The sequence below is a fragment of the Pseudonaja textilis genome, chromosome 2 (assembly GCF_049901715.1).
Source record: "Pseudonaja textilis isolate UNSWEBS1 chromosome 2, rPseTex1.2, whole genome shotgun sequence".
Classification (NCBI taxonomy): Eukaryota; Metazoa; Chordata; class Lepidosauria; order Squamata; family Elapidae; genus Pseudonaja; species Pseudonaja textilis.
In genome coordinates, this window is record NC_141991.1 from 121,946,330 (window position 1) to 121,958,555 (window position 12,226).

General features: G+C 44.5%; 1 protein-coding gene across 1 annotated transcript; it reads right to left on the reverse strand.

The window, feature by feature from the left end:
• Window positions 1-5,615: 5,615 nt before the first annotated feature.
• On the reverse strand, window positions 5,616-11,780 carry LOC148127050 (uncharacterized). Its single transcript, XM_087927682.1, has 4 exons — window positions 11,753-11,780; window positions 10,866-10,868; window positions 6,074-6,441; window positions 5,616-6,023 (listed from the first exon to the last, which is right to left on the reverse strand). The coding sequence occupies exons 1-4, from the start codon at window positions 11,778-11,780 to the stop codon at window positions 5,754-5,756; spliced, it is 669 nt and encodes a 222-aa protein (XP_087783808.1). The 3' UTR covers window positions 5,616-5,753.
• Between the last annotated feature and the right edge of the window lie 446 nt (window positions 11,781-12,226).

A 12,226-nucleotide genomic window follows, 5' to 3' on the forward strand; every position in this document is an offset into this window, starting at 1 on the left:
CTTGAGTCTTTCAGCTGTGCCCAGTGGTGGGATTCATCCGGTTCACACTGGTTCAAGCGAAGCAGTTGTTATATTATCCACTCCCCCCACTATTAAAGTGGATCCTGGTCACTGCACTGCATTGTAATGGTGAAACTGGCAATGGAGCAGCCGGTGTGAGGGAAGGAGAAGGCTGCTTTCCCTCTTTCTTCTCCCTGCTCCTCCTCCTTCCCTCGTGCCGGCCCATTTCTCCATTGCAGTGCAGCGTCCAGGATCCATTTTGACAGAAGGGAGCAGTGTAATTTAACAACCGGTTCGCCCAGAGTCAGGTTGGCTGTTGTGGGAGGATTGTCCCGCATGTCCGGCAGAGCTGGAGGACAGGGATGGGCCAGGCCTCCCACGACGGCCAACCTGACCCTGGACAATCCAGGTGTTAAATTATTTGAATCCCATCACTGCCTATGCCCTCTTACTACCATCATCCTGGAAATTTAAAATGCTTGCCCAGACCCAGAAATCTCCTACCTTACTCTATATTAGCAAAACAGGGAATGAAGGAATTAAACCAATTAGCAGATACCTCCAGAGTGCTGCATATGGTGGGCCCTTTTTCTTGCAATCATCCAGTTGCACGCCTGTACAGAACATTTTGAGGACTTGGTAAGAAACAGCATAAACAAGTATCACATACTATGCTTCAATATGACTTGCTTTTTTTAAAAAAATTAAAGATTAAACAGTTCGGCCCCATTCTCCAAGTCCATGGAAATAAGTGGGAGGTGTAGAAGTGTTCATCTGCTTGACCTTCTTTGTGTGTGGAGCAGGTCTGTGGTTGAAGAGGCCTCTCATCCGCATCGGATCAACACAGGCACAACAGAGCAGTTCCTGCTTTGTTTTATTTTGGATTCTTTTCTGGGGATATTGTTTTCTTTGCATTTGTTTTTTTTTTTTTAAAAAGAAATACACTTCTGTGTCTCTGTAGTCAGGCTGAATTAATTTAAATACAGGTGTTGCCTTTGAAATTTCTTTCTGACTAATGTAGGGAGGGAAGCGGGATTTGAGGCAAACCCAGCTTTTTTACTAACCGAAGAGCGAAGGGCTTTCCTGCTGAGTTAAACTACTGCCTCTGGAAGAGCAAAATAATAACAGTTATTGACACTGTTAATATACTCCTCCTTCTCCAAACAGCTGAAAGTTCAGGAGAGACTTTACCAGGCAAATCTCCATGGGAGATAAGAGCAATGGAGGGGCGCTCTGGTATTTTCACCAGAATCTGTCTTAAAGAGTGTGGAGCAGGATGTTGGGCCTGAGTGTAGGACATTCAATTGTGCGAATCCTAAACCAGCATCTGTTCAACAACCATGTCAAAATCAGTTTATGGCCAGCTTGCGAAATCCAAAATGGCGGCTCAAATTTTCCAGGACAGATTTAGACTGGCTAGGAGAAAGCCACTGTTTTAACTTCATCCTGGTTTTAAATGAGGTGCTGCTACGTCTGGTTTTGCCTGTTGTCTTCATCATCGTCAGCTCTCATAAAGGTAGGACATGTGTTTTTTTAAGAAAAATATATTTCTATATTTATTTCTATACAGTGGTGGGATTCATTTTATTTAACTATGGGTTCTGTGGGCATGGCTTAGTGAGCATGGTGTGGCTTGGTGGGTGTAGTGCGGTGGGCATGGCAAGGGAAGGTTACTGCAAACTCCCCATTCCCTCCCCACTCCACTAACCTGCTTTCCAGCTCTGTTCTCTTGTACAGGGCAACAAAAGAAGACCCAGCCAATCAGCTGGGACTCAGGAGGCAGAGAATAGATGGGGCCAGGGCCATTCAGAGGTGGGATTTGCCGGTTCCCCGAATTACTCAAAATTTCCGCTACTGGTTCTCCAGAACTGGTCAGAACCTGCTGAATACCACCTCTGTTTTGATATCAAATTTATACGGCTGCCTATTTCGCTAGATGTGACTCTGGGTGGCATACAACAAAGGGATAAAACAATAACCATGTTTTTTTTAAAAAAAACATCATTATTAAAAAGCACAAAGCACCTAAGAGATTATATTGGCAAGGAAGCCACCTCAAGATCTTGAGGTGGCTTCCTTGACAATATAATCTCAGGTCCAAAGACATAGCTAGGATTTGAGGGACTTCCAGAATATAAGAAAGAATGGAGCTGACCTCACGTCAAGGGGAAGATAAGTGCTGTGGCAAGAGAAGTCCCACCTCTTGGGACCCACCAAGTATAGTTCCTTAACAATGGGACCCACAGCATACCTCTTCTGCCGGATTTGATGGGATGGACACCTGTAATTGGGAAGAGCTATTCTCACAAGTAACATTTTCCATGTTTTAGCAAGCAAGCATTCAATAAATAGCATTCACACCGATTAAAAAATGACAGCCAGGTTGACACACTAAAAAAAAAACCCCAAAAGCCAATACCTCTGAAAGTCAGTGATAGGTAGTATTGGTCCTATTGGGCCAAAGCAAAGTGGTTCAGGGGTGTATGCCGTCTTTTGAAGCCTGCAAACTCTTTATCAGGAAAAGTGCACAAAGCAGAAAAGTCCAAAAATCAGGCCACCAATTTTAGCCATCAAATCTGCAGTTTACAGTCAGTCTCAAGATTGCAAATTGAATATATTCATTAGCAATAGATTAAACGTCACATTCAGGAACAAAGAATAAAGAGCTGGCATCTCCCATTTAAAAAAAAACTTAACAAATCTCCAGTCTGCCTCCTGCTTTGCTGTGTATCATCATCCCCAGTACCATATTGAAATGCGGGGGGGATGATTTGCTTTTAAAGATTAGGGTTTGGTATAATTGGGTTGATTCTGTTCTTCATGCCTACTGAATATGAATAGCTGTGAATAGAAAGAGGGTAGAAGAAAATGTCTTCCAGACAGGGGTGGGATTCAAATTTTTTAACAACCGGTTCTGTGGCCGTGGCTTAATTGGTGGGTGTGGCTTAGTGGTCATGTGACTGGGTGGACATGGCTTGGTGGTCATGTTATTCGTTGGGCGTGGCCAACTCAATATCACTCACATTGAAGCATGCATCTCCTCGCCTGTCCTCTCATGACTGTGGGGATGCTGCAACAGTTGTAAGTGTGAAAAATGGTCATAAGTCACTTTTTTCAGTGCCATTGTAACTTTAAATGGTCATTCCACACAAGCAAAGTACCAGCAAAAGAGGGAAAGAAAACTCCAGAGACGGTCCTGAGACAGAAAGTCTAGTCCTGCCAAGAATGTAATAAGGGTTAATGGAGAGGCAGTTTCTGTAAGCAACACCAGAATGTTGCCTTCCTGCCTTCCTTACAGGATTAGGCCAGTAATTTCTTCTAACAACTGGTTCTCCAAACTGCTTAGAATGTTAACAACCAGTTCTAGCGAATAGGTGTGGACTGGTAGAATCCCACCCCTGCTTCCAGGGTTAGTGAGGCTGCCGCTGTCTTTGGCCCTTTGCTAAACAGAAGCTTGTCACATTTCAGTTTACTAAGTGATGATGCATTTCCTGGCAGGAGCACAAGTGATGGGTAATGTTTCATTCAATTTCTCTGTGTTCATTTATTATGAAAGGCCCAGGGTATTATCTTAAAATTATTACACCCAATTTAAGCCTTTGGGTTTGTCAATAAACCCCATCAAAACCAACCTATTTCGGTGATCTGGTACTCCAGACACAATATCTCTGGTATATTCTGTGCAGAGACATTGATTTGAATTATACACATAAAATTATGCTGGTTTTGGGCTTGCTCACTTTGACATGAATTTACACATTTTGACTTGCTTAGCATTATTTGGTAGGCCAGTTTGGTTTATTTCTAATTCTTCCTCCTTTTAAAGTCAGGCAACGCTTGAACCAAATCAAGGCAAACCAATTAAAGTTTGCCTAACCTGGATTAGAGTAATATCCCATATCTGAAGTAGGTAAATTGGTGCTTCAGTTCTCATTGGCCACAACCATCACAAAAAAACTGAGATTCCAGTCTCCAGTGTCTGAAAAAGTTGGCCTACAAGGGTTCTGTTAATCTTCCTTCATCATCATTCTAGCCATTGTCTATCCACTGCAGAAGGAAGCTGTCTTTTGCATGTTTCCGACCAATATGGTCTTGAGCTTTCTTTCCTTTGCCAATTGGGCCTGCAATAATTGCTGATGTCATCACTCCATCTTATTTTAGGTCTCTTTTGTGGACACTTTTTATCAAGTGGGATCTATCCTATGACTGCCTCAATCCATCTGCCATCACGTCTTCTTGCTATGCGACCAGCTCATTTCCATTTCAATTCTTTTATTCTTTTGATGGCATCGTATATTTTCATTTGTTCTGTAATCCATGTGGGGGCTCTTTCTATCTTGTCTTGCGATGCCGAGCATGTATCTTTCCATGGCTCTTTGTGTGGTGGTCTCTCATGGAAAAGATGATACACAAGCGAGTGTTCTCGGGATGAGAGCCCAGAGCAAAATCCAGCGCTCCCTTTTATTGAGATTTTTGTACATGGCAAACATAGCAAGCGTAATCACATGATGGGTTACAATAGTTCAGATATAGTATAGACTTGTGTATTGCTGTCTGAGACTTGTGTTTCCTAGTTCCTTGTGTTTATTCTTATCCTTCTCATTGTGAAATTTCCTTACACTATCTCAGTGACCTTTAAACAAGCATGTATGTACAAAGTATTAGATTGATCATTACCCAAACCCAAGCCAAAGTTTTATTCCCACACTTTGAGCCACTCATAGCTTTTGTACTGATTGTGAGTTTGATTCTCCCTAGACGCTCCATCACAATGGAGCGTCATCCACGTCATGGTTGTCCCAAAGGGGCTTTTTTCAAGAGGCAACTGAACTTTCTGGTTTTTTTTCCTGAAAGAGGTTTCACTTCTCATTCAAGAAGCTTCTTCGGCTCTGACTGGATGGCAGGGAATGGTTGACTGGATGGTCAATCCCCATCTTCCAGTCAGAGCTGAATAAGCTTCTTGGATGAGAAGCAAAACACCTTCAAAGACAAACCAGAAAGTCCAGTTGCCTCTTGAAACAAGCATCTTTGGGATGTTGATTGTGAGAATAGTGTCCATGTTCTCCCACCACCACCACCCCCGCATATTTTGGAGCAGGTAGCACACACTGACGGAGAATCTTCCTTACTCTGCGTATATTGGCATTGAGTAGAATTAGAATTAGGATGCTTTTGTTGGCTAAGTGTGATTGGACACACAAGGAATCTGTCTTGGTGCAAACGTTCTCACTAGGTTAATCTTCTTCCTAAAACTATCATTGAAACAAACGCTCTCACTAGGTTAATCCTCTTCCTAAAACAATCTTTGAAATAGGAGAACCATCCCGTTTTGTACCTGCCGGCCCCTAATTGGATCTAGGAAACTTTTGCCCCACCGAGGAGGCCCCGCCACTCAAACCACACCCAGCCAGTTATCCCCGACGCGGCAGGCGGCTTGTTTCTTTAAGGAAGAGCCGCCGCGTGTGTCTTCAGTAGCTATGGTAACTTTCAAGTTGAGGATGCTGGGTGCTGCTGCTGCCGCTGCCGCTGCTCCTCCTCGGGGCGGCTGAAAACTGCGGACGGCTGCTCCGGAGGCGAGCGCGCTAGCTCCCAAACAACAGGCGGCTAAAGGAGCCGCTCGCCGCCAAAGTCGAGCAACTTGGAGCTCGGCGGCGCTTGCAAGAAGAGCGAGAGAAGGAAGCGAGGCGCGGCCAGGCGCGGCTCTGGCAAAAGGCTGCGCCTGCAATGCCGCCCCGGGCGCTGAGCGAGGCTGACTAGCGGCGCCCGGGCTGTTCGGGACTCGCCGTCGGAACATGCGAAGGCAGCCAGAGCAGATCGAGGCATCGGCCGGCGCTGCCGCCAGGACTTCGGGCTTTCACAGCCGGGACGCCGCTCTGGAGTGGGAAGCGGCTGTGCCCCTGCCCGGCCAGGGGAATGGGGACCCTGCCTGAGCGGGAGGCGGCGGCGGCGGTGGTGGGGTCTTTCCAGTTAGGATCCAGGGGCGGCAGCCGTCCGGGCGTCCTCCTCTCGGCTTTCGGCCGGCCGTTTGCAGGGCTCAGCGAGTCACGTCGGACTTCGGGCCAGCCTGCGCCAGGAGTTGCCCCGCCGCCGCGCACCGGGGAAGTGGTGGCCGCTCGCCTTCGCTGCAGTCGGAGCTCTTCGGGGGCGCCCCTCGCCTCTGTCTGACCTCGAGGTCTCTGCCGTCGCGGCTGCGGTCACCTCCCGTCTGGGCGCCCGTCTGGAGTAGGCGGCGGTGGCCCGCGGAGCTTCGGCACGAACCCCCTTTCCCCGCACTCCCCTCCCCGCACCCCTCTGACAGCAGCAGGCGGAGAAAGCCCCGCTTCCCCCTGGCCTGTCTCCGGGAGAGGAAGCGAAGGGCCCCGTCTCGGCTCCCGTCCTTCTCAGATACCTCTGGGTTTTTTTTCCCTTCCAACTGGACGATGGCGATGTCCTTGAGCAAGTCTTAAAATGCCGGTGATGAGGGGCCTCCTGGCTCCCCAAAACACCTTCCTGGATACCATAGCAACCCGCTTTGATGGCACACGTGAGTTGGCTTCCCACTCTTTTTTTTTTTTTAACTCCCCTCCTACTCCTCCTACTCCTCCTCTCCTCTCCCCTTGTTGTCTGGTCTTCCCTAAGGAAACTCGAGGGCTCACACTTCCAGGTGTTTCTCCCTGTCTTTCTCCCTGTCAAAGATCTCTTCTTCCCTTCCCTTCTCTCAGCCCCATCCTCCTTCACCTTTGTCACCACAATCCTGAAGTTTGTACTTCTCAAGAAAGGTTGGACGTCCCTTTTGAGGAGGGAACCTAGTGTGACATCTGTATGTTGACCTACTACTGAGCCATGGCATGTGTGCACATGCAATGGAGGCAGGAGGGAGAGCTGTGAGAGAGATGGTGGCTCTCCAGAACAGGATGTACATGCGGCACATACATATAGGTCCTACACGGTTCTTGAATGATCTGGTGAATTTCTTCTAATTGTCTCCTAAAGTGCAAAGCATTCTTGAAGCCTTGAGAGTTTGATGTGGTTGGAACTTTTGACCTTTGCCATTAAGGTTGCCAGGAATAATTCCTCCAGCATGCATCCATGGGGAATTTTGTCAGGTGGATCTTGTCAGGTTAGTGAAACTCCCACCTGGCATGTCAAGGGCTACAGCAGATCCCAGCCTTTGTATCTGGCCATCCAAGGGTTGCCATATCAAACAAATTTATCCTCACTCATTAATAGAGGAAGTATTTTTGAATGTGTTGGACATCCCTGAGAGTGAAAATTGACCCAATGCATCATTTTTAACTTCATGTAAAGCAGAATAAATTCTTCCCACATACAAATATTGTGCAGTAGTTCCCTCAAAGCCTGAAGCTTCAAGTTGGCTTCATATTAGAGAATAAAATGTGTGGGTGGTAGAATATATAGTATGGACCTCTGATATCATGCAGGCACATCAACAACATATAAACATGTGAACCCAAAAGATTAGAAATTAAATTTAGAATGTGTGAATTGGGAAGTTGGGTAAAAGGACACTGGGTATGGAAAGACAATACTTTCAACCATGTTCCTGCCCCATAATTTGCTTTATGAAGAATGATTTTGTTACCCTTATAAAATTGATCATATATGTAGCTCAAGGTACTTAGAATGGAGGCCATTCTTTCTTTCTTCAAATAGTAGAGATGGGTGAAAGATAATGAATCTTAATTCACAAGTTGGTCTTGAACCCAGTTCTCTCCAATCAAACTCTACCCATTAAGCCTTCTCCTTGATTCTGCAAATAATCTGCACACACATATTTGATTTTTATCATGCCTTTATTCATTTATAAGTAACTCCAGGCACCCAGCAGACCTAATGCTCCTTTCCTCTCCTATTTTCCCCACCACAATAACCCTGTGAAGTAGATTGAGCTGAGAGAGAGTGACTGGCCCAAAATTTCCCTGCCAGTTTTCATGCCTAAGGCAGATCTAGAACTCAGAGCCTCCTGATTTCTCGGTGGTTACTAATTGCTTTCAAGTAATTGTGCGGAAAAGAAAAGAATCAACTGTTGACTGTTGCTTATGAAAGAATGGAGGCGCTTTCTGAAAGATAGAGGTGCTCTGTATATATGGGAAAGAAGGATCATAATGCTCCTTACCGTTTTTTTAAAATTGCTAATTTGGGGAGTAATTGGGAAGTCGGAGAGATGAATTTCACCGTGGTCTTTCCCTCCTGCTCTACATGCCAAAATGAGTCATCCTATCACGAGGGAAGAGAACCAAAGATACTTTAGTCACACAATCTTTAAAGAAAACTTTTAAAAAAAATCAAATCAGGGCTTCATCGGCTTTGAAAAGAGAGGGGAAAAAAATGGTAACTTTGAATTTGTATCCACTGATAAGTTTATGGTTCATGTCTGTCGTCGGAGATTGAAGCACCAAATGCATTTAGCGTTGAAACCTATTACAAAATTACGACACGGTCTTCGTCATAGTTATTGTGTGTCATAGCTAAGAAACTATAGGCCACTTACTGTATGTGGAATTTGGTCCCCAGTAATTCGCCCTGCAACTTGTACGTCACCATCCTATCCTAAGGCTGTTTAGTTAAGAAAAATCTCTCTGGTTCACCCATGTCTCCCTCTCCATCTAGGCTGCGTGGTATTTTCCACAACTAAAATACTTTCTGAGTAGGAATTGCATAATGTGTGAGGTCTGCTGTAGAGAGTCTAATCAGCAAACATGTTTCTTGTTGGTTGATGTGCGTTTAGATTTCATCTCTGTTTTTATCTCCCACATCTGCTGGTCACACTTCTACTTCTATCTGAGCTGGTAGAAGGAAGGGGGCAGTCTACATTGGGAGAGGGGAAAAAAAAAAAAGCTTTTCTGATCACACAGAAGCTGTATGCCAGCCCACCCCACCCCCCCACTCCCAAATGTTGTCTCTGCCTAGCTTTCCTACAGAAGATACAAGGGTTTCCCCTCACCCCACCCCACCCATGGCATCCAAATGAGAGAAAGACTGAGAGGAAAAAAAGATGTACACCAAATTGCAATGCCTTTGGAATCTTTGGTGTGTTTCTATTTGATCTGATTTCTGATGCTCAGAAGAGCTCTCCTCCAAAAGCCTGAAAATGACCCCCTTCAGTAAAGATAGGGGCTTTACAAATCTAAGGACAGGGGTCGTTCTGATTGGGAGGGGGGGGGATGTCTGCTAGGCTCTTAAAGAAGAAAAGAGGGGATTTCCTTCTCTCTCCTGGTCTTCTTGCCTCCTCTTATGTAGAAGTCTGTGTGGGTTGAGGGGTTTTTGTTGTTGTTGTTGAATGCAGTGGGTGGTGGTAGGGAGTCTGTTGAGTGTAAAGCCACCTTATAGGTGAGAGGGACAGCATATAAATTTAATAAATAATGTAGAAATAAAATGACCCAACATTTTATGAATGAAAGAGCCTCTGGTTCCATTGTGTCTTAGATGCCCTGAGGATATTGTCCTGCGATCAAGCGCCTCTGTTTTATTTAATTCCTTGAATTGCAGTCTGAGTGTCATCCAGCCAAGGATAGCCTTCCGAAGAGTTAGTGCATCGGCTTGCTTGTTGGTTGAATCCTTCTTGCATAATCCAGAGGAGGTGGATTTAGGTACCTAGGGATTTCCAACAATCAAGTTTGCTTAGCACAGATGGAACGGTTGATCGGGCAGAATTAGTTGAACTTTACTGGTGTGTGTGTGTGTATGTCTAAATTTTTGAGGGATAGAACATCATGGTTCAGGTTAGTGAATCTGGAAAAGAGTGGATTGGAATCAGGAGGGGAAGAAATTTTCTTCAATAGGAAAATCAGTTTCTAACATAGGCCTGTTTGGATAATCGTTCATTCCCATAAAATCGTTCATTCCCATAAAATATATGAAGTGGAGCTTTCTAGAGCCATGTTCGCTGGAAGGTTGGAATTCTGAGAACTGAAAATCCAATACACATAGAAAGTGCCAGAATGGTGACAGCTATCTTAGTAGATTGTGCTTATTAACATATCTGCTACTCATAGAGAATGCTTATAAAAATAAATGTATATTTATTATATTTGGGGGGTGGGGGGGAGTTCCAAATTTTTTTGTGTCAGGCTATAATATCCATAGTTATCAAGTCAGCCTGGTATGCTATTTGGGAATGATAGGTATAGCAATAGTAATAGCACTTAGACTTATATACCAGTCGACTTCACAGTGCTTTACAGCCTTCTCTAAGCAGTCTATAGAGTCAGCATGTTGAGCCCAACAAACCGGATCGTCCTTTTACCTACCTTGGAAGAATGGAAGGCTGATTCAACCCTGAAGCCAATGAGAATCGAACTCTGGCATTTGGCAGTTTTAGCCTGCATTCTAACCACTGCACCACCATGGCTCCATAGTACTCTGAGGTGCCATACGAGTTACATAATATCTCCAGCCCTTATTCCTACTTAATAAAAAAAGTAGGAAACTGACTAATTGAAATCAAGCTCAGCCTTACCAGGGAACCGAGAGAAGCTCAGCCACTCTTGTAAGGAAGCATCAATTTGAAGGCAATATCTCTATCTGAAAAAGAGAATGAAAGATGAACACATTTACATATACTTTGAAATCTGATGTGATATGGGGACAGAAAGATTTAAAATAAATTACATGATCCAGATATTGAAATCTACATGATAATTAGCCAGGTTCATTAAAATGGGTCATGCCTTTTTTCAAAAAAATAACTATCATTTGCTGCGACATTTTCAAAATATGACACCAAAACGCCCTAGCAAGCTTATCTAAACTTTTCTTATTAGCAACATTCTCGGTTCCCCAGTTTTTAGCCAGGTATCTTAACCACTCATCAAACTGGCTCTCTGGAGGCCCTTTATAAAGGAATAATATTTATAAGTGCTTACCTCCTGGAAAAGAGGACAAAAAGAGGACCTGGAAAAGAGGACAAAAATCAACAAGCAAAGAACTGTTCCAGATTTAGGGTGGGGGTAGTTTAGGTTTTTTTACCATCACTGGCTCTTTATTAGGTTTTTTTTTTTAAAAAAAAAAACCTCCATAGATTTCTGATAGATGAAAACAATTATTAGAAGGGTATACCATGGGGTTTTTGTTCTCCGGTACCAGCTGCCTTGGACTGCTGCTTCTCAGGGCTTGTTGATATCAGAATGGAAACAACCCGATGCAATAAATGACTAATATAAAGTACTGTATACAAGTATAGTTTGATGGAGGGGAAGCGAGTTTTTTTCTGAAGTGAATACCGCATTAAGAAAGCTCTCTTCCATGCTAAAGAAGTTTAATCTTTCAGTTCCAAAGAAACACTCATGTCTTATTCCCTTAGAGCAGGGGTCCCCAACCACTGGTCCCCGGACCGGTACCTGTCCGTGGATCATTTTTACCGGGCCGCAAAGCTTGGGCGCCACCATCTTGTTTCGACGGCGGTTCCAGGTTTTCGGTTGCTTCTGGGTTTTCGGTTGGAAAGTGCTTCCAGGTTTTCAGTTGGAAAGCGGCGTTCGGGTGCTCGCACCTTAGTTTCGTCGAAGAGGGGGGAGCGGCTTCGAACGAAGAGCCGTCCCAATGGTGGTGGAGTCTCGCATTACTCAGGTACCGGTCTGTGGAAGAATAAATAATTGTGAAACCGGTCCCTAGTTCAAAAAAGGTTGGGGGCCACTGCCTTAGAGAAACCGGGCCACTCAAGCAGTGGCTCTTTTTTCCACAGGGAACCCCATTTTTCACTTCTTCATAAATCTCTGATTTTCTTATGTATAATGTATGATAACACGTGCCATACTCAGCCATGGTTGTTCCACTTCACACATTCTTACTTGAATGTACCCCAGTGGGTCTGGTTATTTAATAAATCCAACTCAACCCAAACACATGACAGCTGAGCAGAAGGTCTGGAGTCAGGCTTGGTAGTGCTTTCTATCCAGCCCACCATTCCAACTTCCTTCTGTCCACCTAAAGGAGGATACCAGAAATGAAGACTGTAAAAATGGTTGGTTAGAGAAACCATTTTGCACACCCCATGAATTCTCAGTCAGGCATTCCCAGGCAGGGGACCATAAGAATTGCTGAGTCATAAAGCATCCTAGCTATTAAGGCTGGGAGATGTTGTTCCAGTGCTTCTAAAATGTATGTGTCAGGTTTCCAAGTCATGAAATCCATTTAAAAAGAAAAGAGGAAAGTCCATCTTCCATAATAATTTCTTTTATTTAGAAAAGCATCAAATTGGCAAAGTCTGTTGTAATTCCGGATCTGACAC

Excerpts from the sequence above, each read along its gene's own strand:
- LOC148127050 (XM_087927682.1), bottom strand. The coding sequence starts at position 11,780 with ATGTGTGAAGTGGAACAACCATGGCTGA. Across the intron at positions 6,024-6,073 it reads GCGCGGCGGCGGGGCAACTC|GGCCGGCCGAAAGCCGAGAG; the intron begins CTGGCGCAGGCT and ends AGCCCTGCAAAC.